Source organism: Scyliorhinus canicula, chromosome 15 (assembly GCF_902713615.1).
Source record: "Scyliorhinus canicula chromosome 15, sScyCan1.1, whole genome shotgun sequence".
Classification (NCBI taxonomy): domain Eukaryota; kingdom Metazoa; phylum Chordata; class Chondrichthyes; order Carcharhiniformes; family Scyliorhinidae; genus Scyliorhinus; species Scyliorhinus canicula.
The window spans coordinates 138,080,585-138,105,524 of NC_052160.1; the positions used below are offsets into that span (position 1 = coordinate 138,080,585).

Sequence of the window (24,940 nt, forward strand, 5' to 3'; positions counted from 1 at the left end):
TTAATAGCTGCACCAGGTCCCAAATATTAGGCAATTTTTTCATTCTGAAAAGCTTCAAGTTTGCCCTGTACCAAAATAGTCAATACTAAACTTGCCCTTTAAACTTTAAACACACGAACGCCTATTTGAGCATGGATTCTGACAACTGTTTTGCCGATGAGCCCGCCCACCGATGTGAAAGACAAAATGTTGCCCAGGTACTGCAGTGAGAGTCTAGTGTCACTGGCAGCACTTTAACCAGCAAAGTCCAGTCCCTTCCATAGGAAGAGGAAAGAAATAAAACAATTGAAAAATGCTGAGCAGATCTATCTTGGGAGTGTGGAGCCTTGAAAAGTCCAAACTCTGGGAGGGATGGGGTGAGGGGCTTGAATAATGTTGGCTAATTCAGCAATTATTGATTTTTTTTTTGGGGGGGGGTTATTTCCTCCCCCAAACATGAGGGGGAATGGAAAGAGTAAGGGACGCAGTCGGCTCCCTGCGCAAGCGCCCCCTCGCGGGACCTGCTGGGAGCTGTAGTTCCCCCGCTGGGTCTAACAAACCTCCAGGCCACCATCGGGACTACAGCCCCCACAATGCAGCAGCGTCCGCCGCCTGCCCCGGTGCAGCCGCTCACTGTGTGTTCCCCCCACCCGGCCCGGCCCCGCCGACTCACCTTCTTCACCGGCTTGTGCGACGCGACAGCGCCGCCGTCGTTGTTGAAGACAACCAGCGAGGGCTCCTTGGGCGCCGCCGACTTGTTGAGCGCGTACTTCTCCATGTCAGCCTTGGTTTTCTCACTGCTCTGCGCCCTCTCGGCGTTGGCGTTCTCCTTCACCTCCTTGGCCTTCAGCGCCTCCCGCACGTCCTTGGTCTCCACCGGCTCGGGAGCCCCTTTCTTCAGCACCTCGGCCATTGTCGCTGCGGGCGCCCAGCTTCCGCGATCGACCTCTGCTTTGACTCGGGGACGGGATGGCGCAGCGGAGACGGAGCAGCCCGGAGTCTTGACGTTGGAGGAAGGCTCCGCCCCCCCACACAGCTCAGCTCCGCCCCCCCCACACAACTCAGCTCCGCCCCCCCACACAACTCAGCTCCGCCCCCCACACAGCTCAGCTCCGCCCCCCCACACAGCTCAGCTCCGCCCCCCCACACAGCTCAGCTCCGCCCCCCACACAGCTCAGCTCCGCCCCCCCACTCAGCTCCGCCCCGCCCCCCTCCGAGCTCAGCTCCGCCCCCCTCCCAGCTCAGCTCCGCCCCCCTCCCAGCTCAGCTCCGCCCCCCTCCGAGCTTAGCTCCGCCCCCCTCCGAGCTCAGCTCCGCCCCAGCTCAGCTCCGCCCCCACACAACTCAGCTCCGCCCCCCTCCGAGCTCAGCTCCGCCCCCTCCTAGCTCAGCTCCGCCCCCACATAACTCAGCTCCGCCCCCCTCCTAGCTCAGCTCCGCCCCCCTCCGAGCTCAGCTCCGCCCCCCCAGCTCAGCTCCGCCCCCACACAGCTCAGCTCCGCCCCTCACACAGCGCAGCTCCGCCCCCTCCCAGCTCCGCCCCGCCCCCACACAGCTCAGCTCCGCCCCCCTCCGAGCTCAACGCCCCCTCCCAGCTCAGCTCCGCCCCCCTCCGAGCTCAACGCCCCCTCCCAGCTCGGCTCCGCCCCCTCTCAGCTCAGCTCCGTCCCCTACACAACTCAGCTCCGTCCCCTACACAACTCAGCTCCGCCCCCCTCCCAGCTCAGCTCCGCCCCCCACACAGCTCAGCTCCGCCCCCCACACAGCTCAGCTCCGCCCCCCCACACAGCTCAGCTCCGCCCCTCCCACAGCTCAGCTCCGCCCCCTTCCTAGCTTGGCTCCGCCCCCCTCCCAGCTCGGCTCCGCCCCCCTCCCAGCTCGGCTCCGCCCCCCCACACAGCTCAGCTCCGCCCCCCTCCCAGCTCAGCTCCGCCCCCCCACACAGCTCGGCTCCGCCCCCTCCCCGCCCCCCGTGCGTGGCCGACTCGACGTCAGGACTGCGGCCAGCACTCTGCGTGTGACGTCAATGCGTTCAGCCCCTCCCCCTGCCAAAGTTGACCATTTCCATCTGGACAAGGAATGATAGAATTTACAGAGCAGGAGGACGTTTGGCCCATCGAATCTGCACCGGCCCTTGGAAAGAGCACCCACACCTCCGCCCTATCCCACTAACTACTAACCCTTTTGGGCACTGAGGGCAATTTATCACGGCCAATCCACCAAACCTGCACATCTGTGGGAGGAAACCGGAGCACCCGGAGGAAACCCGCGTTGACACGGGGAGAACGTGCAGACTCCGCACAGACAGTGACCCAATGGGGAATCGAACCTGGGACCCTGGAGCTGTGAAGTAAGAGTGTTAGCCACTGTGCGGCCATGCTGCCCGAAGTTGACCATTTCCATCTGGGTAATGAGAGCAGCTGCGTTCCTCCAGCTCCAGCACCATCACCACCTGCTGTGCCAGCCTACTTGACAGTCGCTGAAATCCTCTTCCAAGTGTTGTATTGCAGAGAGGGCAGCATTTATCTCAGCCCCCACCCCCACAGGATGAATGTGCCCCCAGTCTGCTTGGGTGGGTCACCACACGGCCGGAATGTCCAATTCGCCATCTGTGGACACAAAAACTGAAAATACTGGGCGATCTCAGCAGGTCTGACAGCACCCGTGGAGAATTTTATTGTCACATGTACCGAGGTACAGTGCAAAGTATTTTTCAGCGAGCAGCTCAAACTGATTATTTAGTACATGAAAAGAAAAGAAAAACAAAATAAATAATAGGGCAACTCAAGGTCCACAATGTAAATACATAGTCCATAAGAGGGTCGTTTAGGAGTCTGGCAACAGCGGGGAAGAAGCTGTTTTTGAAACTGTTTGTGCGTGTTCTCAGATTTTTGTACCCCGATGGGAGAAGTTGGAAGAGTGAGTAAGCCGGGTGGGAGGGGTCTTTGATTATGCTGCCCACTTTCCCAAGGCAGCGGGAGGTGCAGATAGTCAATGGATGGGAGGCAGGTTTGTGTGAAGGACTGGGTTGTGAACTAGGAAATTGAAGCTGCTAACCATCTCCACCTCGGCCCCATTGACGCAGACAGGGGTGTGTACAATACTTTGCTTCCTGCAGTCAATGACCAGCTCTTTAGTTTTGTTTGACAACTCTTTGACAAAACGCCATCCAGACTCGAAACGTTAGCTCCCTTCTCTCTCTCCACACCTGCTGAGATAATCCAGTATTTTCTGTTTGTTTCAGATTGTGAGCTTAGGTAGGGTGGAGGGGTGGGCTTGGGTAGGGTGCTTTTTCCAAGGACCGGTGCAGGCTCAATGGGCTGAATGGCCTCCTTCTGCACTGTAAATTCTATGATTCTATGATCGCCAGAGCACCTCGGCTGGGACATTACCACAACCGAGTTCAACTGGAGTATTTGCTTCAGGAGCTAGTACTGCACAGGGTTTTTGTATTCAAATCCTGAACTGGAACTTGGACTCATGACCTTCTAGCTTGCAATTGAGAGTCCTTGAAGGACAATTTTGGACTTGTGTACTCAGAACACCCCCCCCCCCCCCCCCCCCCCAAGCATTGCAACAGGTGCCGGTCTCATCAGCCTTGCTCACTGGATGAAGGCAAAGAAAGAAAAGAGGCGCATTTTGAAAAGGGCCCTGAGGGAGGGGAAAGAAGCAGTTCAGAGTGTTGGACTTGGTGGGGTGGGGGGGGGAGGGTGGGGGAGGCAGGGGGAAGGAGGTTGTAACCTACAGCTGAAGGAAGCTGCAGAAGTAGAGATGGCAGGTCTAGACAATAGACAGACTTATGTTAGAGGAAGAATGTTTACATTGTTGTATCAAAGGATAGATTCAGGTCATGGTTGACAGGGCAGTGGAACATTTGACAGTAGGAATGTGGATGGTGGAGTTTTAACCAAGCTGCAATTTGCGAAGGGCACATCTTAGAAAGGTCAGCAGTAACTTAATCCAGAAATGATGAATGTAAAAATGTACGACCAGAATTGCTCACAATATGTATTTGTGACTCGGAGGGAAATTAATGAATTAATGACAAATTTGCAGATGACATAAAAATAGATGGGAAGGCAAATGGTGAGGATGGCCCAAAGAATCTACAGACAGTTATAGCGAGTGGGCAAAAACTTTGTAGGTGGAATATAATGTAGAAAAATGTGATGTTATGCACTTTGGTAGGAAGAATAAAGGAGCTGAATATTTGAATGGAGAAAGATGCAGCACGTAGGCATTTGAGGATCCTCGTGCATAAATCACAAGCGGTAGCACAGTGGTTCGCACTGTTGCTTCACAGCTCCAGAGTCCCAGGTTCGATTCCCGTCTTGGGTCACTGTGCGCCGTCTGCACGTTCTCCCCCGTGTCTGCGTGGGTTTCCTCCGGGTGCTCCCGTTTCCTCCCACAAGTCCCGAAAGACATGCTGTTAGGTGAATTGGACATTCTGAATTCTCCCTCTGTGTACCCGAAAAGGTGCCGGAATGTGGCAACGAGAGGCTTTTCACAGTAACTTCATTGCAGTGTTAATGTAAGCCTAATTATGACAATAAAGATTATTGTTATTAACAAGCTAGCATGCAAGTTCAGCAGGTAATAGGGAAAGAAAATTAATGTTGGCCTTTATTGCATAGTGATTGAGCTATAAACAGATGAAAGTCTTGCTGCAGCTATACAAGGCACTAATTAGACCACACCTGGAATACTATGAACAGTTTTGGTCCCTTTATCTAAGGAAAGATATACTGGCATTGGAGGCAGTCCAGAGAAGGTTTACTAGGTTTATCCTGGGTATGGAGGGATTTGCTTCCAAGGAGAGGTTGTGTAGGTTGGGCCTGTACTCATTGGAGTTCAGAAAAATGAGAGGTGACCTTATTGAGACATATCGGATTCTCAGCAGGCTTGACAGGGTAGATGCTGAGAGGTTGTTTCCCCTTGTGGGAGAGTCTGGAACCAGAGGGCACCATCTCAGAGTAAGGGGCCGTCCATTTAAGATGAGGAGGAATTTCTTCACTAGAGAATCTGTGGCATTCTTTACTGCAGAGAGCTGTAGAGGCTGGGTCATTAAGTCTGTTCAAGGCTGAGATACACAGATTTTTAAATAGTAAAGGAATCATGGGTTATGTGGATAAGATGGGAAAGTAAAGTACGGATTGACGCAGGCAGAAGGGTTTGCAAGGAAGGTCTACCTGCCCTTCCCGTTGCTGGAGGCAGTACTGTCAGCTGGGGGATTGGAGAAGGGGGTATTAGCGACTTATGGGAAGGTCTTGGAGGACGACAAGGTGTCATGGAGGGGATTAAGGAAAAGTGGTAGGAAGAGCTGCGGGGGGCGATGGAAGAGGGACTGTGGTGTGAGGTGCTGCGAAGGGCGAGTGCCTTAACCTCGTGTGTGAAGCTGGGGCTGATAATAATAATTGCTGATTGTCACAAGTAGGCTTCAATGAAGTTACTGTGAAAAGCCCCTAGTCGCCACATTCCGGCGCCTGTTCTGGGAGGCTGGTATGGGAATTGAACTCGCGCTGCTGGCATTGTTCTGCATTACAAGCCAGCTGTTTAGCCCCCTGTGCTAAACCAGCCCCCTGATACAGTTGCAGGTAGTGTGCAGGGCACACCTCACAAAGTCACAGGTGAGCCGGCTGTTTGAGAGGGTGGAGGACGTCGAAGGGCGACCTGGGAGGGGACCCGCAAACCATCTTCACAGGTTTTGGCAGGAGGTATTTAGCAAAATATCGGGGGTTTTACACGTGGATCTGGAGCCCGGTCAACTGGAAGCCATATTCGGGGTGTCGGACCGTCTCGAGTTGCAGGCAGGGGCTGGCGTTGTAGCCTTTGCCTCACTGATTGCTCGTAGGTAGGTCCTGTTGGGGTGGAGGTCAGCTTCTCCACCCTGTATCTAAGGAAGGATGTGCTGGCCTTGGAGGGGTCCAGAGGAGGTTCACAAGAATGTTCCCAGGAATGGAGGGCTTGTCATACGAGGAGCGTTTGAGATCTCTGGGTCAGTACTCAATGGAATTCAGAAGGATGTGGGGGGGGGTGATCTAATTGAAACTTACACAATACAGAGAGACCTGGATAGAGTGAACGTGGAGATGTTTCCACTAGTACAAGTGATTAGACCTCGAGGGCACAGCCTCAGACTGAAGGGACAATCCTTTAAACAGAGATGAGGAGGAATTTCTTCAGCCAGAGGGAGGTGAATCTGTGGAACTCTTTGCCGCAGAAGGCTGTGGAGGCCAACTCACTGAGTGTCTTTAAGACACAGATAGATAGGTTCTTGATTAATAAGGGATTGGGGTTATGGGGAAAAGGCAGGAGAATGGGGATGAGAAACATATCCTATGGTCTCCTCCTTATGACAGCTTTCATGAGGCCAAACTGGGGCTGACATGAACAGAATTGTTAAATGCTGAGTAAGTGCTGAGTAAATGTTTTAAGATCCAGGTTGAATCGGAGGCTATGGTTACCAATTATTAGGTCCAGCATGTACAAGCAACTAGCGAAAGGAATGGAGTGGAGTAGAGGTGTAGGAGCTGAAAAGAAAGCTTAGAAATGTGGCAGCACAGTGGTTAGCACTGTTGCTTCACAGCTCCAGGGTCCCAGGTTTGATTCCCGGCTTTGGGTCACTGTCTGTGTGGAGTCTGCCCGTTCTCCCCGTGGGTTTCCTCCGGGAGCTCCAGGTTCCTCAGTCCAAAGATGTGCAGGTTAGGTGGATCGGCCACGCTAAACTGCCCTTAGTGTCCAAAAAAGTTGGGTGGGGTTACAGGGATAGGGTGGAGGTGTGGACTTGGGAAGGGCGCTCTTTCCAAGGGCCGGTGCAGACCTGATGGACCGAATGGCCTCCTTCTGCACTGTAAATTCTATGAATGTCGAGCAGGGGTGGCACAGTGGTTAGCACTGCTTCCTCACCGAGGACCTGAGGGTTCAATGGCCGCCCTTGTGGGCAATGTCCGTGTGAAGTTTGCACATCCCCCCCCCCCCCCCCATCCCAAAGATGTGTAGTGGATTGGCATTGCTAAATTACCCTTTTTTGGAAAATAAATAATTGGGTACTCTAAATTTATTTTAATGAAAGCAATGTAGAGAAAGCAAAACCATTGTACGAGCTGTGTTATTTTCCTTGGGACGTATAGGGATAGCATCAAACTGGGCAGTGCCATGGAGGCAGATCCTGAGAGGATTGGAGCAGGATCTATTGGTTACCTATCTCAAACGTCAGGTGGAATACCCATCGCAAAGGTGGTGGCTATTATTGATCTGACTGATCAGGAAGCTCTCTGTGCAGACTCTCCCTCCTTGATATCAATTTCTGTCTGAACCCACTTTACCCTGAATGCCCTCCCTTGACCTCTGAATCTCTCCCTTGACCTCTGAATCTCTCCCTTGACCTCTGAATCTCTCCCTTGACCTCTGAATCTCTCCCCAGCACAAATGATGCAACCACAATGAGAAATTTGTTTTAGGTGTTCCAATATAAATCTCTCTATCCATATGCATTCCTTCCAACCTTGCCATCTCTCCTGGCTTCTGTCTAGCAAGTTCTCAAACACAATATCATCTGACCACTTTCCTGTATCCCTCAGCACCCCTGTCCCACAACCTCCTTCCAGCTCCACCTTCTCCTCAATCTGCCCCTTGGAAGAACTCTTCCCCAGTGTTTCGGTCATGATCGTCCACACTATGTGGCCCTGACCATTTCACATCCACCATTACCAGAGGGAAGGTGGTGGTGAACTGCCTTCGCGAATACAACCGTTGAACCTGCTGGGCCATTTCAGAGCGGTTAAAGAGTCAAACACTTTGATTTGGGCCTGGAGTCACTTGTAGGCCAGACCAAATAGAGATGGCAGATTTCCAAATGGATTGGGTGGTGGGGCCGGGGGGGGGGGGGGGGGGGGGGGGGAACTATTTGATTCCGTAATGATTGAACTTCTTGAATCAGTTTTTGTGAACATACAAGGGGAAAATGTTCATTCCTGTACAAGGAGTTTATACATAGACACACTGTAAACAGTATAACCGGAATCTTGCACAATACTACCATCTATTGGGCAAGTGAAGAGTGATAACTCCATCAAAATTAAATTTTAAGAAAGTGGACTATTGTAACCTTATAACATGTAAATGTTAAGGATGGAATTACCAGGGCAGTAACAAAATCAGATGAATGTAATGTACAAGTTTTCAACCCAGACGAGAGGCGTTTTACTGTTAAGCTGGAAAACTAATCTAAAGAGTGGAAATACGTTACTGATCAATCTCCTGGACTTTGCCTCCCAGTGTACAGTACAAGTTTCAGAAGGGTACAAAGTCACCCTGATAATCAGCCAGTGGATGGCATTCATAGTGTGGAACCATTCTCCACCCATTAGAATCTCCTACTGTGCTCCTTCCCATGGCAAATTAGGTTAACCACACAAGTGTCAATAATAATTTGTGCAGATCACTTCCCCACGAACTACACACAAAGGATCCCATTCACAAGCATGAAAACAATACCAAAGACTGGCTATGCAATATTTTAACAATTCATTTCAACTTTATTAAAGTTTGCCAAAAACTTTTGTACATCATGTTTGAGAAGCCTGAGGGATGTCAAATTCCTTCATGGTTTCTTGTTGCCCCATTTGGCCATCTTATTGTTGAATGGGCCCTTTATAAAGCGGTCAGATTTCAAGTATGCTGCGATCTTCTCTAGAGCCTGCAAAAATAAAATAAAAAGGACACATTCATTTTAGAGCACAATCGCTACAGATTAAAAATTGCAAAATTAAAAGCGCAAAGGTAGAAACTAAGAATGAGCCAAGTAGTTTGTTCCTTTATTTTTTGGAGGGGAAAAAATAGCTTCCTGGCACTCAGCAACATCCACAGACAAGAACTCTGTTCCAGAAAATCAGCGCAACCCTCAAATCTAACTCCATCTCCTTCCTCGAGTAGACTTTTCCTCTTGAAGACTAGGAACTCTTCTAGGACTCACAGTACATTGCATAAAATTCACCTTGCATTAATGCCCCAGTTTATCACAGATCAATAATCCGCTCATTGTTGCCACTATTTCATTCTGTACTTAAAACCGCAAGATTAAAATGCAGAAAGCTACAAGAAAGAAATCTTTAGCTGCAAAAATCCCAGAGTGAAGCCTGGCTTGAAATATCAACAAAAACAAAATCGAAGAAACCATGGAGAAATGCTAATTGACACATTTACAGGAGTCTGCTTACTAACACAAAAAGGGTAAAATGTTTATTAACAAGAAAATATTTTTACACCTGACGAAAAGCTACGTGGTTACGTTCAGAGTTCAGTCAGCCAGTTCTGCCCAGTTAGATGATTCAATTCTGATCATCCTGCTGGATATTAAGCTCAATTCACGGAATTTCAATCACATATTATTCAAGCCTTTCACTGATACTTGCTTCAAAAATAACATTTCTTACCTCAAAATGCTGGACAAAATCCTTCAGGTTCTTAAACTCATCCAGACACTTGGGTTCCAACACGCGATGCTCGTCAAAGAGTTCGTACATTAGAAAATCTACAAACGTGATCTGGCGGGGAGGTGGGGAAGAGGTTTAAAAAAAAATAAAAATAATTTTAAAATCTGTTCACTACGAAGACTAGTTTGAGATTTGGAATTAAATCTGGTGGATGGAGTCCTTAAATTACCCAAAATAAACTCACATCCTCAACTCATCAGGTACTCAACACTGCAGAATCCCAGAAAGCTTACAAAGAACAAAGAAAAGTACAGCACAGGAACAGGCCCTTCGGCCCACCAAGCCTGTGCTGACCATGCTGCCCATCTAAACTAAAATCTTCTACACTTCCAGGATCCATAACCCTCTATTCCCATCCTATTCATGTATTTGTCAAGATGCCCCTTAAAAGACACTATTGTACCCTATGGTTGTTTCCTTATCCAAAACTGCATGTTTAAATTTTGTCTCATTTCATTCACGGCGGCCAGCATCTGTTACCCATCTCTAATTGCGCACGGGACGCTGATTTGGGTGAGCCGACTTCTGGGACTGCTGCAGCCCAGGTGAGGACGGTACTCCCATTAGGCAGGGAGTTCTTTTGACCATTCGAGCCAGTGGTGGGTCACCGACGACCGGGGGGAGGGCCACGTGCAGTCCACCTGGGTTCCGAGTGCGTCCCACAAGACCGTTGCCACATTCCGCTGATTTGCGTCCGCATGTGTTTTTTTTTCCTGCCGGTATGACTGAACTGATGCACACGTAAAGCGAGGTCGGGTGAAGTGAGGAGCGAGCTGATCGCTCAAAACATTTAACTGCAGTAAGAAGTCTTACAACACCAGGTCAAAGTCCAACACTTTAGTTTGGAATCACTAGCTTTCGGAATGTAGCTCCTTCATCAGGTGAGTCGCCAGATGAAGGAGCTGCGCTCCGAAAGCTAGCGATTCCAAACAAACCTGTTGGACTTTAATCTGGTGTTGTAAGACTTCTGACTGTGCCCACCCCAGTCCAACGCCGGCATCTCCACATCATAACATTGACTGAGAGTCGTGCACTCCCTCGGCATCCAAAGCGTAAATATTTCCTTTTTATACTATTTGAAGTTGATGACAGTTCTATTCGTAGGTAAATGATTAAGCATTTTCTGTAGCTCATGAAATATTCGGCGTGTACTAAACGGATTTAACATTATTCATGGGGCCGCAGTTAGTGAACAAGACTGATTTGAATCTTGTGGCCCACTAAGCTGAAGGAGGGTCACTCACACGGCCCCCTCACTGGTCCAGGTTGTCCATCGCTGATTCAAGCTTTGAAGCCTGCAATCGTTTCCAGGGAAGGAGGACTCGCAAACCAAGATTTATCCATTGAGAGTAGGAAATAGGCCGGCCTCTTTGTTCCAGTTATATTCTAAACCTAGTGAAAAGACAACTGCTGTGCCACATTTGGGAATTGGGAGAGAACTCGCCGTTTTCATATTGGAATCAACACACACAGGCTCCCACTGATGTAAACTGACTTGTGGTGGATCGTGCTGCATTGTATCCCACCTGGCTGTACTCCCACTTTCTGCAAATCCACCGTGACCCAGGCAAGATCCAGCTTAAAATGCAAGCCGCAACATTCAAGCCCTCTTGGTAACATGTTAGACCGACTCCTCAGCAAATCAGACAGAGAGAAAGAGAGCAAAGTCCAGTCAAAGATCTGTAGGTCATCGGATCTATTTTTGTCAAACGTCCCAGGGCCTCAGAGGGTCACCTTAAGCTGCTAACTGGAATCCAGGTGGCACACAGGTTCCTCAAAGCAGCACAAAGAAGATTTGTCTCCTTGCGCCAGCTAAACGAAAGAGCGGCCTGCCCGATCTGCAAATTCAAACAGCCAGGGAACATGTGGAGTGTTGGTGCATCGGTGAAGTGCAAACAAACTCCTCACTTCACGAGGGTGGCCACCGGCATTGCAGCAACGTTATTATCACCTACCTTAGGAAATGCACGGACTACAAATGAATTGTGTAAGTGGAGGAGGAGGGGACAGAAAACAAGCTCATAACAACCCTCCATTCTATAGCACAGCTACCGAGTCAAATACCATGATGTGGAGATGCCGGCGTTGGACTGGGGTGAGCACAGTAAGAAGCCTTACAACACCAGGTTAAAGTCCAACAGGTTTGTTTCAAACACGAGCTTTCGGAGCGCAGCTCCTTCCTCAGGTGACTGTCACACGTCACATTTTCACCTGAGGAAGGAGCAGTGCTCCGAAAGCTCGTGTTTGAAACAAACCTCGAGTCAAATACCGTGAGCTACCCAATTAGCCCATGTGTCAAGAAACTGTTAAATTTCACATGGTGAGGTGGTGAAGAACAGAACTGGAATCTAACCGTTACACACTTGCAAGCTTTTTATCTCATGAAACGCACATTATAAACATACACCTCAAAACCCAACCACTGTTTCAGATTGCTCCTACACACAGGAGCACAAGAGAATCCCCACTAACTGTCCACTGCAAACACTCAATTAACGTAACAGCAAGCAAAGAACGCAGGGGATTACTGAAGAGCGGTGAAGCCCAGAGACAAAATGGACAAGGAGAGGGGGGTGCAATAAGTAAAAGGTGGCACGGTTTGAAGAAGTCTGTGTGCAGATGGGGTTTCAAACCGAGCTGCACCAAACCCTTGCGTATTTTTAAACCTGGAACCCAGGCCGCAAGACATGAATTGAATTGGTTTCAGCAGCATGTTGCAAATGGAGAGGTGGCGGCCTTTAAAGGTACTGCACCATCACCTCACTAGGCCGGAATGCTTAGGACCAAGTCATTTCTGGATTTCAGAATTTTCTGGATTATAGAATGACATTAGAATGCCTAACCGCATCGTAGATGTAAATATTCAGCTGAAACGTAAAACGGTTATAAAGCGTTACAAAGCTGTAATGAACGTGGTTTTACAGATCCAAATACTGCCTGCTCCCAAAGTACTGTAATAAGATTATGCCCATAACCACACCGGAAAAACCTGGGAACTGCTCAAAAATATTACTGGATAATTGGTGTTATCCCCCGAACAATAGATTTCCAGATTGGAGAGGTTGCAGTGCACCAAGTCGCGTCAAGCGGAGCTTCATCATTCCTGATCAACATACCAACCAGATTAAATGACAAGCCCAAAAAAAAAAAAAAAAGAGCTGGTCCCAACAGAGTTGGTGCAACTTCCGTCGGGAAGCAAACTTACCTTGTCGCCTGCAAACCAAGGTTTCTTCCCCAGAAAGTCGGAGAACTGCTTCAACAGGTTCGGTAAGCCTTTCAGATATTCCCCCTTCAGATTTTCCTGCAACAAAGCCAGGTAACAAACGGTTACATTCTCAAATCCCAATTACGAGTTTATACCCCGAACAATTAACTTGCGCAACATCTTTTAAGCATTTATAATCCTGCACGTTTTTAGGAATCGCCTCGTAGAAAAGGTCAGACGAAGCCATAAAAGTCTAAACGGAGTGAAATTCGTTTTCCTGGAATCAGCAATTCTTGGCGATTGTGTTAAAAGGTCAGGAGGCGGGGTTTTTTTTTACTGTTTCAAAAAATCGATTTTTGCACAGTCAGCACCCGAGGCGTTATCGGTTTCATTTTTAAAAAAATCACGCCAGCAGAGATTGCAACTCGTGAAGCATTTAATTGATTACTGCAAATTAATCCGCACCATCGCACAACTCAAATACGGCAGCATCTAACAGGCGAGGTGTTCCTTTTCATTACCAAACACGGCGGAGCAAATCGCCTCGGACACATTCACAAAGCAGCGCCAGACGCAAGGACATTTTAATTTAGATCCCGTTTGGGAACACCAGATTAGGCTCCATTAATGCTAGACCTGAGCAACACCGTCCACTTATAGGGAACTCTATTTCACCACGCGGTCAGCTGTAAGAGTGGCTGCCTTGATCTCCCCCATTCAGTTTGTGTCACAGGGCAAGCACGGTGGCGCAGTGGGATATGAAATGAAAATCGCTTATCGTCACAAGTAGGCTTCAAATGAAGTTACTGTGAAAAGCCCCTAGTCGCCACATTCCGGTGCCTGTTCGGGGAGGCTGTTGCGGGAATCGAACCGTGCTGCTGGCCTGCCTGGGTCTGCTTTCAAAGCCAGCGATTGAGCCCTGTGCTAAACAGCCCCTGCTGCCTCACGGCGCCGAGGCCCCAGGTTTGAATCCCGGCTCTGGGTCACTGCCCGTGTGGAGTTTGCACATTCTGCCTGTGTCTGCGTGGGTTTCGTCCCCACAGCTGAAAGATGTGCAGGCTAGGTAGATTGGCCACGCTAAATTGCCCCTTAAATCGGGAAAAAAAAATTAATTGGGTACTCTAAATTTATTTTTTAAAAGTTTGTGTTGCAATTCCACCTCACCAAATTTGCTTCACGAGTGGAATTTAATCCTTCGCTTTTCCTAAAAAGTCCAGTCTGCGTTTTTCCCTCAAAAATGAACAAAAATTCTCAAAATGCCCCTATTTTATCACATTCTTGGCCGACAAGATTGATTTTTGATCGACAAGGGACAGACAGGAAAGTGGAGTTGGGGCCACAATGGGAAAGCAGGTTTGAGGGGCCGAAGGGCCCGCTCCTCATTCTCATGGATTCAACAGACGACAAAGTTTCTTCCACAGATCAGTGTTCAGCCTGTTGTTTAACTGGTGCAGCCGCCTATCGATTCTAAACAGCTCATTTACCCCATTGCTTTGCACTGAGCTGATCACTCTGGCTGGATTTTCCTGTCCTGCCGACGACGCTCCCACGCTTTGGGTTTCCCAGCGGCGTGGGGTGGATTCAATGGGGAATCCCGTTGTCAGCGGCAGGACGAGAAGACCCCAACGCCGGGCCTCCTCCCACCATCGAGAAACAAGCCGCGGGAAGGCCAGAGAATCTGGACCAGTGTGTTACCGATAGAATACAGCATAATGCTTGCAACATGAACCAATATGCAAGTACTCAGGAAGGGAAGAACAGGGGCTGGGATTCTCCGCTACCCGGTGGGGTGGGCCGTACCGGCACCGAGGAGTGGCGTGAACCACTCAGTCATCAGGCGGAATCCTCCACATCTTCAGGGGCTAGGCAGGCGCTGGCGGGATTGGCGGCGCGCTAACCGGCACCGAAGGGCCTCTGCCGGCCGGCGAGGGGTGGCACACGCGCGGGAGCACCAGCGTGTACTGGCGTCAGCCCAGCGCATGCACGGGGGGGGGGGGGGGGGGGGGGGGTTCTTCTCCGCTCCGGCCATGGAGGACTGTTACACCAGCCGTCACGGAGGGAAAGTGTGCCCCCCCACGGCACAGACCCGTCCGTGGATCGGTGGGCCCCGATCACAGGCCAGGCCACCGTGGGCGCCCACCCCTTCCCAACCCGGCCCGTGGCCAGAGCCTCTTTCTCCCCCCCCCCCCCCTCCCCCCGAGGACTCCGCAGGCCACCCGCAGAGCCAGGTCCCGCCGGTAGGGGCCTTGTCAGATTTACACCGGCGGGACTGGCCGAAAACGGGGGTCTACTCGGCCCATCGCGGGCCGGAGAATCGCCCGGGGGGGGGGGGGGGCCAGTGCAGCGCAATTCCCGCCCCCCGCCGAAAAACCGGCGCCGGAGAATCTGGCGTCGGTGCGCTGGGTGGGATTCACGGCGCCTCCTGCCGATTCTCCGGCCCGGCGGGGGGGGGGGGGGGGGGGGGGGGGGGGTCGGAGAATCCCGCCCAGGATTCTTTCTACTTCTGATCTTCAACAGTACGCCAAAAGCTACAACATAAAATACAATTTACAGGTGCAGGCTCCAAGATGCCTTTGTCATTACTTCTGGCTGGTAAAGTGATGATTCATATTGGGGGCGGGGGGGTCATCAGGAATTCTGATTAGTCGTACATTCTGGTTAGTAGAGTTCCAGATAACACATTGCTTACTGTAAATAGGAATAAGGGGGGGGGGCAGGGGGATTCTGTGCATTTACACTAATCTTCGCCAGGTTTATAATTATGAAGCTGTGGAAATAAAGCTTAATGGGCTTAATTCCCTCAGCTAACTAAAAGAGACGACATTTATTTTAAAAAATAGATGTAGTCGTTTGACTATTACACACTGGTCATCGTGGAGTTAGATAGAGGAGGGAGATGTGTTACACTGCAGTTTCAGATTCACGGATATCTGAACAATTTCTTTATACGTCCGTCCTCCACCCCCCCCCCCCCCCCCCCCCCCCCCCCCCCCAATTAACCTAACACAAAACTGGAGTTGTTTCAATTAGTACTGAATCTCAATTGCAAAGCTCACAGCAAGTCAGTGGATGGGATGAACATCTACAATGTAACCAATGCATTATTCCCTGTGTAAATGTACGGCTATGAATGAAATGAAAATCGCTTATTGTCACGAGTAGGCTTCAATGAAGTTACTGTGAAAAGCCCCTAGTCGCCACATTCCGGCGCCTGTCCAGGGAGGCTGGTACGGGAATCGAACCGTGCTGCTGGCCTGCTTGGTCTGCTTTATAAGCCAGCGATTTAGCCTTGTGAGCTAAACCAGCCCCTCGATGAAGAGAAACGTCTAACTTGCAAGACCAGTGGGAAAGTTCGTGCAGCGCAACAAGAGTGGATCCAGTCTCGGGGGTTGCTGCCGTCTCTCCTACACTTTTATTCTTCGTGCATAACATCTGAGGGGCGATCACAAGATGCGTGACTGCAAAGTTTTAAATGTTAAGTGAGTCTCCTGTGGGGGTTCACAGTTAACTGAAAGAAATGATCATATTTTTACATGGTGATACTGCAGCATTAGATGACCAGCTGATGAACGATTACCGGAAAATGAACAGTTTCTCTCTCCCTCTCTCTGCACTGATGCTGCCAAACCTGCTGACCATTCCAGCATTTTCTGCTTCAAAGATACATCACCACCTCTGCAGCTGTGGCCAACACCGCCATCATGTGGTGAGATTGGCAATAGCATGTGTTACCATTCCAGTTTCACCTATTCATATTCAAACACATATTTAAAACGATGTAAACCTTCCCAAAGTGCAACTAACAAATGCTGTCAAACAAATCTCAACATCGAGCAAAATCTGGAAACAGGAGCATAAGTGACCAAATGATTGGTCAGAGGTAGGTTCGAAAAGGGAAAAGGGGTGTCACAGCGGTTAGCACTGCTGCCTCACGACACCGAGGACCCGGGTTCGATCCCGGCTCTGGGTCACTGTCCGTATGGAGTTTGTACATTCTCCCAGTGTCTGTATGGGTCTCACCCCCACAGCCCAAAGATGTGCAGGGTAGGTGGATTGGCCACGCTAAATTGCCCCTTAATTGGAAAAAAAATAATTGGGCACTCTAAAAGATTTGAAAAAGGGGGAAATGAAGAGGTTTGGGGTGGAATTTCCAGAGCTGGGTGGTTAGACAGCTGAAGGTGCAGCCCTACAGCAGGGCAATGAAACTCCGGGATGTGCAAGGGCTCAGAATTGGAGCAGAGCAGGGATTGCAATCGGGTTGGCAGGCTGGAGGGGGTTTGGCAAACAATAATAATAAAGAAAGCGAATGGAATGATGGAATTTATAGCTAAAGGAATTGAGTATAGTGATAAGGAAGGGTTGTTGCAACTATACAAGGCATTGGTGAGACCACACCTGGGGTATTGTGCACGGTTTTGGTCCCCTTATTTGAGGAAAGATATCAGGCAGTTCAGAGGAGGTTCGCTACATTGACTCCAGAGATGAGGGGTTTGTCGTATGAGGAGAGATTGGACCCAGTTTAGGATTATACTGTCTAGAGTTTAGAAGAATGAGGGGAGACCAAATTGAGGAATACAAGATAATAAAAGGTATGGATAAAGTAAATGTGGAACGGATGCTTCCTCTTGTGGGGCATTCTAGAACGAGAGGCGATAGTCTCAGGATAAGGCGTAGCGAAGTTAAAACGAAGATGAGAAGATACTTTTCCCAAAGGGTTGTGACTCTGTATTCACTCCCCCAGAGTGCGATGGATGTTTGGACAACGAGTAAGTTTGAGGAGGAGAGAGACAAATTTTCAACTGGTATTGGGCTGAAGGGTTAAGGAGAACGGGCAGGACGGCGAAGTTGAGGCCAGGATGAGATCAGTCAAGACTGAATGGGAGAGCAGACCCGATGGGCCAAATGGCCTAATTCTGCTCCTATATTTTATGAAATGTACAAACTAAGGGGAAGGATGAGGAGAGATTTCAAAACAGTCATTTTTTTCTTAAAGTTGTCTAACTGGGAACCAACAAAATGCAATGAGCACAAGGATAATGGGGTTTGGTGCAAGTTAGACGAGGGGTTGCAGAGCTTTAGTATGCGCTCAAGCTTACCAACTTATGGCAGATAAGATAGTGGGAGTTGGGCAACATGCTGTTGTCACTTAATATACAATTAATTGGGACTGCGAGTGATTAATCATCCCTACTGCACTCTTATCATTTTTGAGAGAGTTTTAGTTATTTTCAAAATTTCCAGAATGTTAAAAGTGGACATCTGTAGCTTTTTACCGGTATGTTCCTTCTCTGCAAAATGTACTGTATTTCTTCTTATTCCAGTAGTCAATTCAGTATATTTACATGTAATATGAGCCTACGAGCCAACAGTATTATTATTTTTTTTTTTTTTTTAATGGTTTAGCAATTATATATATTACAAACACACACAAGAACAGCAAGCAAATTATGTACAAATAGTCCAAATCTACAAATTGAGTCAATCAGATTTTCTTCTGATTCTAGTTGACCTTCCCAAAGTTTGACCTTGCTGCTCAGAACATTCAATGTTCTCCGTGACATTCTCATGCTCAAGAACTGCTGAACTATCTCACACTGCAGCCGACATTGATTCTGACGTAGATTCATCATCCATCACATTGTTGTGAAAGTCTTCCCTGGTTTTCAGCAACGCGCAATGATTTATTCTTAAACCCAACCCTTCCTCTGTCTGTACATTGTAGGAACGAGGTGCTACTTCAAGTACAATGGCTTTTCTCAACCAATTGCCTGAATCTTTTACTTTCACAGCCTCATCAACTCAGAGGTGGTAAAGTTCTGGATACTCTATCGTAGAACTGCTTTGGTTTGCTTTAATGTTTTGCATTTCCTGCAGGACCGCTGAATTCTCCTCCATCTTTGCAAAGTATGGAAGTGTGGCATGCAACCTTCTATTCATGAACATCACTGCTGGCGGCCTACCAGGTTGACAATGGTAACGCTCTGTAACTCAATAGTGCGAGATATGGATCACCTCTACCCCGTAGAGGTGCAGGTTCTCTTCCTGGTGCCTGTATCACAGGTTTTGCCTCTTTAGGTTGTACCTTGTAGGTGAATAGTAGTGTACCAAAACCGGTGAACATATCGCTGAATTTGTTGATAGTGTTCTCAGAATCATTGGACCTCATTCTTTACAGGACTGATCACCTAATTATGAATCCAAGCCCTCAGATACAATATGCAATGGGACAAAATAAACGGTGTTCTTCATGACCACACTCCGATCACAAGCATCACAACATTTAACGCTTGAACCATTATAATCTCTCAGCGATATTTTGTGATTTCTTCTAATTGGTTGAATTTTTAGATTTTTTTAAATCGTGCTGATTAAATTGGTTTTGGCACCAGTGTCTAACTTCAATTGGACCACTGTACCGTTCACTTCCAAGTGGTAGCAGCCATTTGGCTTCATAACTGTTGAGCGCCACCCACCTCCATGATGATATAGCTTTCCAGGGCCAGTCCCAAACCAAAACAACTTTGGGGCTAAATTTCTTTGCAAGCAGTGGAGACACCTCGTCTCCAATTGAAAATTAAATTAAAATCGCTTATTGTCACGAGTAGGCTTCAATGAAGTTACTGTGAAAAGCCCCTAGTCGCCACATTCCGGCGCCTGTCCGGGGAGGCTGGTACGGGAATCGAACCGTGCTGCTGGCCTGCTTGGTCTGCTTTAAAAGCCAGCGATTTAGCCGAGTGAGCTAAACCAGCCCAATTCTTGAGCTAAATAAGTATTCCTATTGTTTGATGGATCTCAACTTTCTGGCTGTTGACCCCTCAAGTCAACATGGCTCGAACTTTGTAAATGTAATAGTCATTGAGATGTTTAAGTTGCATACATTCCATTTTCTATAGATAACCTGTAATCGTACCAGAACTTAAAAATGTTGCTTAAGGGGAAGGCATGTGGCGCAGTCTTTAGCACTGGGACTGCGGTGCCGAGGACCCGGGTTTGAATCCTGGGCCACCGACGGTCTGGAGTTTGCACATTCTCTCCATGTCCGCGTGGGTTTCACCCCCACAACCCAAAGATGTGCAGGTTAGGTGGATTGGTCACGCTAAATTACCCCTTAATTGGAAAAAAAAATAATTGGGTACTCTAAATTTATTTTTAAAATTGTTGCTTCATCTTCAGCTCACTCCAGCGTAGTCCAGAACTATCAGAAAACGCAGCTAAAGGTTAATTCTTCTCCCCCCCCCCCCCCCCCAACCCCAAATCCAGTACAGTTAATTACTATAAATCACAACAATCTAGAACAGAGATGGGGTAGTGAATACTGACAGCAATAGAAATCCCAGTTTCTCATCTGAAAATGGAATACGAATTCAAAGATTCAAACCACGAGGAGGTTTTCGGATGATTATCAGCCATTTGGCTATTTATTTGAAAGAGCTACTCAATTTACCCAACTCCCTTCCTCTTTCCCAATCATCATTCAATTTTTAAAAAAAATATTTTTATTCTCCCCCTTTTGCACATTTTCTCCCAAATTCACACCCAACAATAAACGATAATCAGTAACGAATGCAATGTCAATCCCCATATCAATAACAACTATTCCATCCTCCCACCAAACCCCCAAACATCAGCCCGCGTGTTAACATAAACAAATGACAAAAAGTAATCAGGAATCACCCATTAGTCACCATTAACACAAAGTTCCCCTCCCCCGAAATCACGCAATTTTTAAATGCAAATTAATTGCCACTGTATGCCAAAATTACCTTTATTATTAATCCTGACTCGAGCTGTTTTTGAATATGCCGCTCAGAGATACTTGCAAAAAAATTGGTGGCCGGTTACAACAATAGGAGAACCACCCGAGAATGTTGTAAATTGTTATTTCCAGACGGAGCAAAACTGAAGATGAAATTTTTCTCTCTCCCGCTTGCCAATTTCAAGTTTCTTTAAAAAGGTTAAGTGAGGTGATTTTGAGTTAATATGCAGCCGGAGACCACAGCGCCGTCTGCTGGCAGAAAATGGCAAGAGCAAAACCCTACAATGATTTCTGATCCGTGATTTGGGTGGTGTTGGAGGGGTGGTGAATGCGGACAGTTAGTGTCATTCCTGTATTTAAGGGAGACAGGACATGCGCAGGGAATTTACAGGCCACTCAACTCAAAGTCAGTGGCAGGAAAAATAATGAAATCCTTCCTAAAGGAAGACCATCTAGAAATATGAAATCTAATAATTGGATAGGCATAGATTTCAAAAGGGAAAATCTTGCTTTATCAAAAAAAAAAAAATTTTTTTATTTTTTTTATAAAAGAGTACCCAATTTCTTTTTTTTTGCCAATTAAGGGGCAATTTAGCGTGTCCAATCCACCTAACCTGCACATCTTTGGGTTGTGGGGGTGGGGAAAATCTTGCTCGATCAACCTCACTGAATTTGTCTCGAGATGGTAAGAGAGAGAGTAGACAAAGGTAATGCGGTAGACGTAATTTATCTGGATATTCAAAGGGCCTTCGATAAAGTCACCCAGAACAGACTAATCAATAAGGTCAGGTGACGTGGAGTCAGGGGACAAGTGGTACAGTGGAATGTGAGCTGCATTAAGCAAAGAGTAGGGAGAGTAAAGGGTAGTTATTCAGAGCAGCAGAAGGTGGGATATGATGTTCTATTGATCAGTCCTGGAAACACTGCTGTTCACGATTTATATTTGAGCGTTGGATTTGAAATAAAAAGTATAATTTCTAAATTTGTGGATTACGTCAAATTGGAGGAATAGTCAATACGGAGTGCTAAGAAAACAAAAGTAGTTTTAAGGGATTTATTTTTGTATTGGTAAACACAAGAAATCAGGGATCATTTTAAGTGGGTTTAATTTAATGTTTCAGCGCTTGGAAGGGCAAAACTTATAGTTAGATTCATGTTGGACATGGGTATTTGTATGGGTGGGGGTTGGTTTCAATTCAATCTGTGATTCTATTGGGCATGAAGAGCAAATAAAGCTCCGGGCTTTGTATGGTACAGAAGCTTTTAAGTTTTAGTTTAGTTAATTGATTGCAGTTGGAGATAGATAGCGAGGGAGGAAGCAGCTCACACACTTCTGCTCAAGGCAGTTTGTTTTAGAAGGCTAAAAAAAGAGAACGTCTCTCTCAGCCTTGCGAGAAGAAAAGCGATACAATGGAGTAATGATTAAGAAAACAGATGCCATAAACCTAAAGTCTAGCTACTTAAGGAAACTTGAGAAATTAAATAGCCAAGAAGTCTGGAGTTAACAGAACAGAGAAAACTAGGAACCAGAACAGATTACGGTTTAGTAAAGTCACAGAGAGCTGAAAGAGTGTTGGATCATGTGAGGCCACAGTAGTGTCAACAGGTTGGGTGACATTATTTGAAATAATTGTGAAAGTCAGTGGCTGGACCTCGGAGTTTGTGTAAAAACCTTTAAAACAAAGGATTAAGACAAAAGACATAAGACAAGATGTAAAACCTGAAAGTGAAACCTTGACGAAAAAAGCGGAGGGGAAGCTTAATTTTTTTTTTTTTAATTTAGATTACCCAATTATTTTTTCCAATTAAGGGGCAACTTAGTGTGGCCAATCCACTTACTCTACACATTTTTGGGTTGTGGGGGCGAAACCCACGCAGACACGGGGAGAATGTGCAAACTCCACACGGACAGTGACCCAGAGCCGGGATCGAACCTGGGACCTCAGCGCGTGAGGCGGTTGTGCTAACCACTAGGCCGCCGTGCTGCCCTGGGGAAGTTTAATTTAAAAGAAGACCTGAAAGTGTGACTTTTGAAAGCGAAATTTGAAATAACTCATGGGAAAGCCGGAGTTCAGTGAGACAAGGTGGCTCACGGTATAAGAATCATCTGGGGGGATTTTGAGGAGAAATCCAGACATTCACTTGGATTCAGAGAGCAGTGTGTCTGATCACAGTCATATTGTGTGCTTAAAAGGGACTGTGTGTGTTCATGGGACCACTGTAGCTTAAGATGTACTTTGTAATCTGTGTTAATCTTAACATCTGCGTATGTGGGGGGGAGGTCAGAGGGAAAAGAGCACAGGAATATTGCATCAAAACCCAATTTTTTCACCTTTAATTTTTTCCTGTTCTTAAAACTAATTAGCGATCGCATGACTCTGTTCCTCCACATTTTATAAGAAAAAAAGCTACGGTCGTCTGAGCCAGGATTTCATCCAGGGATCATCCCACCCAGTTGTCGCATCAGCCAGGATTATTACCGGGGGGTGGATTACAACAAATTACAGGAGGACATTACAGAATGGGTAAAATAATTTGCGAATGAAGATCGATACAGTCAAGTTCAGATAGTACACTTTGGTACGATGAATAGGGAGGTCACTTATTACTTTGAAGTTGAAGGTCTAGTTGGGGTAGAAGTATAGTACAGATACATGGATCATTAAAGTTCACCACATATCTAGAGGGATAGAATTGAAAAGTAGGGAAGTTATGTTTAACCTGTCTCGACCCTTGATTAAACCACACAGTCCTGGTCGTCATGTTATACAAAAGGATATAAAGGCTCTGAAGAGGGTGTGGAGAAGATTTACAAGGATACCAGAAATTCATATACATTCAAATCAGGAAAGGGTGGAGAGGCTGAAAAATTAAGGTTGAGGTGATCGAATCTTTTTTTTAAATTATGCAAGATTTAGATAGGATAATGTTTAGGAGGTCATTTGTATAAGCTAGTAAACTAAGTGATGCTGTAGGAAATTCAGGAGGAACATCTTTGCCTAAAATGTGGTGAGTGTGTGGAACCAGGGAGTGTTCAAGCGAATATTATAAATGGATTTAAAGGGGAACCTGGAGAAGCTTGCGAGTGAGATAGGAACAGTAGTTCACAGCGCCTGGGTCCCAGGTTCGATCTCGGCTTGGGTCACTGCCTGTGCGGAGTCTGAACGTTCTCCCCATGTCTGCTTGGGTTTCCTCCGGGTGCTCCGGTTTCCTCAAACAAGTCCCGAAAGAGATGCTGTTAGGTGAATTGAACGTTCTGAATTCTCCCTCCGTGTACCCGAACAGGCGCCGGAATGTGGCGACTATGGGGATTTTCACAGTAACTTCATTGCAATGTTAATGTAAGCCTACTTGTGACAATAAAGACTGGTTAATTTAGATGAGAACCTTGGGAAGAAGAGAGCAGAAAGAGACACTTGGGCTGATTGGGCCATATGTAAATCCTCTGTATTCAAGGTCTTGATCAGCACAGCATGATTAGTAACAAATGCATTCGAAAGGACGGTCCACCCTCCTTGCCCACCATGTACCCCGAACAAAAAAGCAAAAGGAACGTTCAGTGACCAAACATAGACAGCTGCAAAACTCACAAAGTCAGGGTTGTAGGCCAGCCGGACGATGCCCATGCGGAAATCCATCGCCTGGTTCTCCAACATATCGACACGGACCTTTTCATCTTCAGTCACGCCCACTATAGGGGTGAATTCAAATACAGATTTATCCAAGTTGAGGCAGAAAACAACAGAATATAGACTGAACCGCGATAGGTCATAGAACATACAGTGCAGAAGGAGGCCATTCGGCCCATCGAGTCTGCACCAACTCACTTTAAGCCCTCACTTCCACCCTATCCCCGTAACCCAATAACCCCTCCTAACCTTTTTGGACACTAAGGGCAATTTATCATGGCCAAGCCACCTAACCTGCACGTCTGGACTGTGGGAGGAAATCGGAGCACCCGGGCGAAACCCACGAAACACGGGGAGTGCGTGTCACACGGTGCATGATCCAAGTACTTACCGGAAGGCAATAATTCCCCACTCTGTGTTGGCTCAGTCAATGTTGTTTTATTCACATCAACTCCACAAAGCAACAGGGAGCCTTTCAAGGCATTCATTATGATGAAAAATGAAATGAAAATCGCTTATTGTCACAAGTAGGCGTCAAATGAAGTTACTGTGAAAAGCCCCTAGTCGCCACATTCTAGTGCCTGTTCGGGGAGGCTGGTACGGGAATCGAACCATGCTGCTGGCCTGCCTTGGTCTGCTTTAAAAGCCAGCGATTTAGCCCAGTGTGCTAAACCAGCCCCTTGTCCTCGAGGCATGGGCATTGTTAATCATCAGACTTCCAGAGTGTGTGTCAGGGCATGGAACGGAATGGGGGGAAAAAGAAGCACTCCCTATTCCACAGAAGAAAACTTCCTCCGCAAAATCAAAGTTGTGAAGAGGACTTCAGCAGCAGATTATGTGGGCAGACTGCCATTTTATTTCAAGGTAGTGTTTTCTA

The 24,940-nt window shown here is 47.4% G+C and overlaps 2 protein-coding genes across 3 annotated transcripts in view; both read right to left on the minus strand.

The window, feature by feature from the left end:
• LOC119977990 (S-adenosylhomocysteine hydrolase-like protein 1) overlaps positions 1–1,015 on the minus strand; it is a 108,635-nt gene extending 107,620 nt beyond the window's left edge. Inside the window, exon 1 of one of the 2 annotated variants that reach the window (XM_038819262.1) lies at positions 653–1,014. In XM_038819262.1, coding sequence (XP_038675190.1) covers positions 653–892 — 240 coding nt within the window. In that variant the 5' untranslated portion in view covers positions 893–1,014. Of the gene's footprint in view, positions 1–652 lie in introns of both variants that reach the window. The other variant, XM_038819263.1, reaches the window with a different exon arrangement.
• A 7,475-nt stretch (positions 1,016–8,490) lies between these two features.
• LOC119978489 (glutathione S-transferase Mu 5-like) overlaps positions 8,491–24,940 on the minus strand; it is a 31,376-nt gene continuing 14,926 nt past the window's right edge. Inside the window, exons 5-8 of the mRNA XM_038820159.1 lie at positions 24,025–24,125; positions 12,679–12,774; positions 9,414–9,524; positions 8,491–8,677 (exon numbers count right to left, since the gene is read on the minus strand). Coding sequence (XP_038676087.1) covers positions 8,582–8,677; positions 9,414–9,524; positions 12,679–12,774; positions 24,025–24,125 — 404 coding nt within the window. The 3' untranslated portion in view covers positions 8,491–8,581. The remainder of the gene's footprint in view (positions 8,678–9,413; positions 9,525–12,678; positions 12,775–24,024; positions 24,126–24,940) is intronic.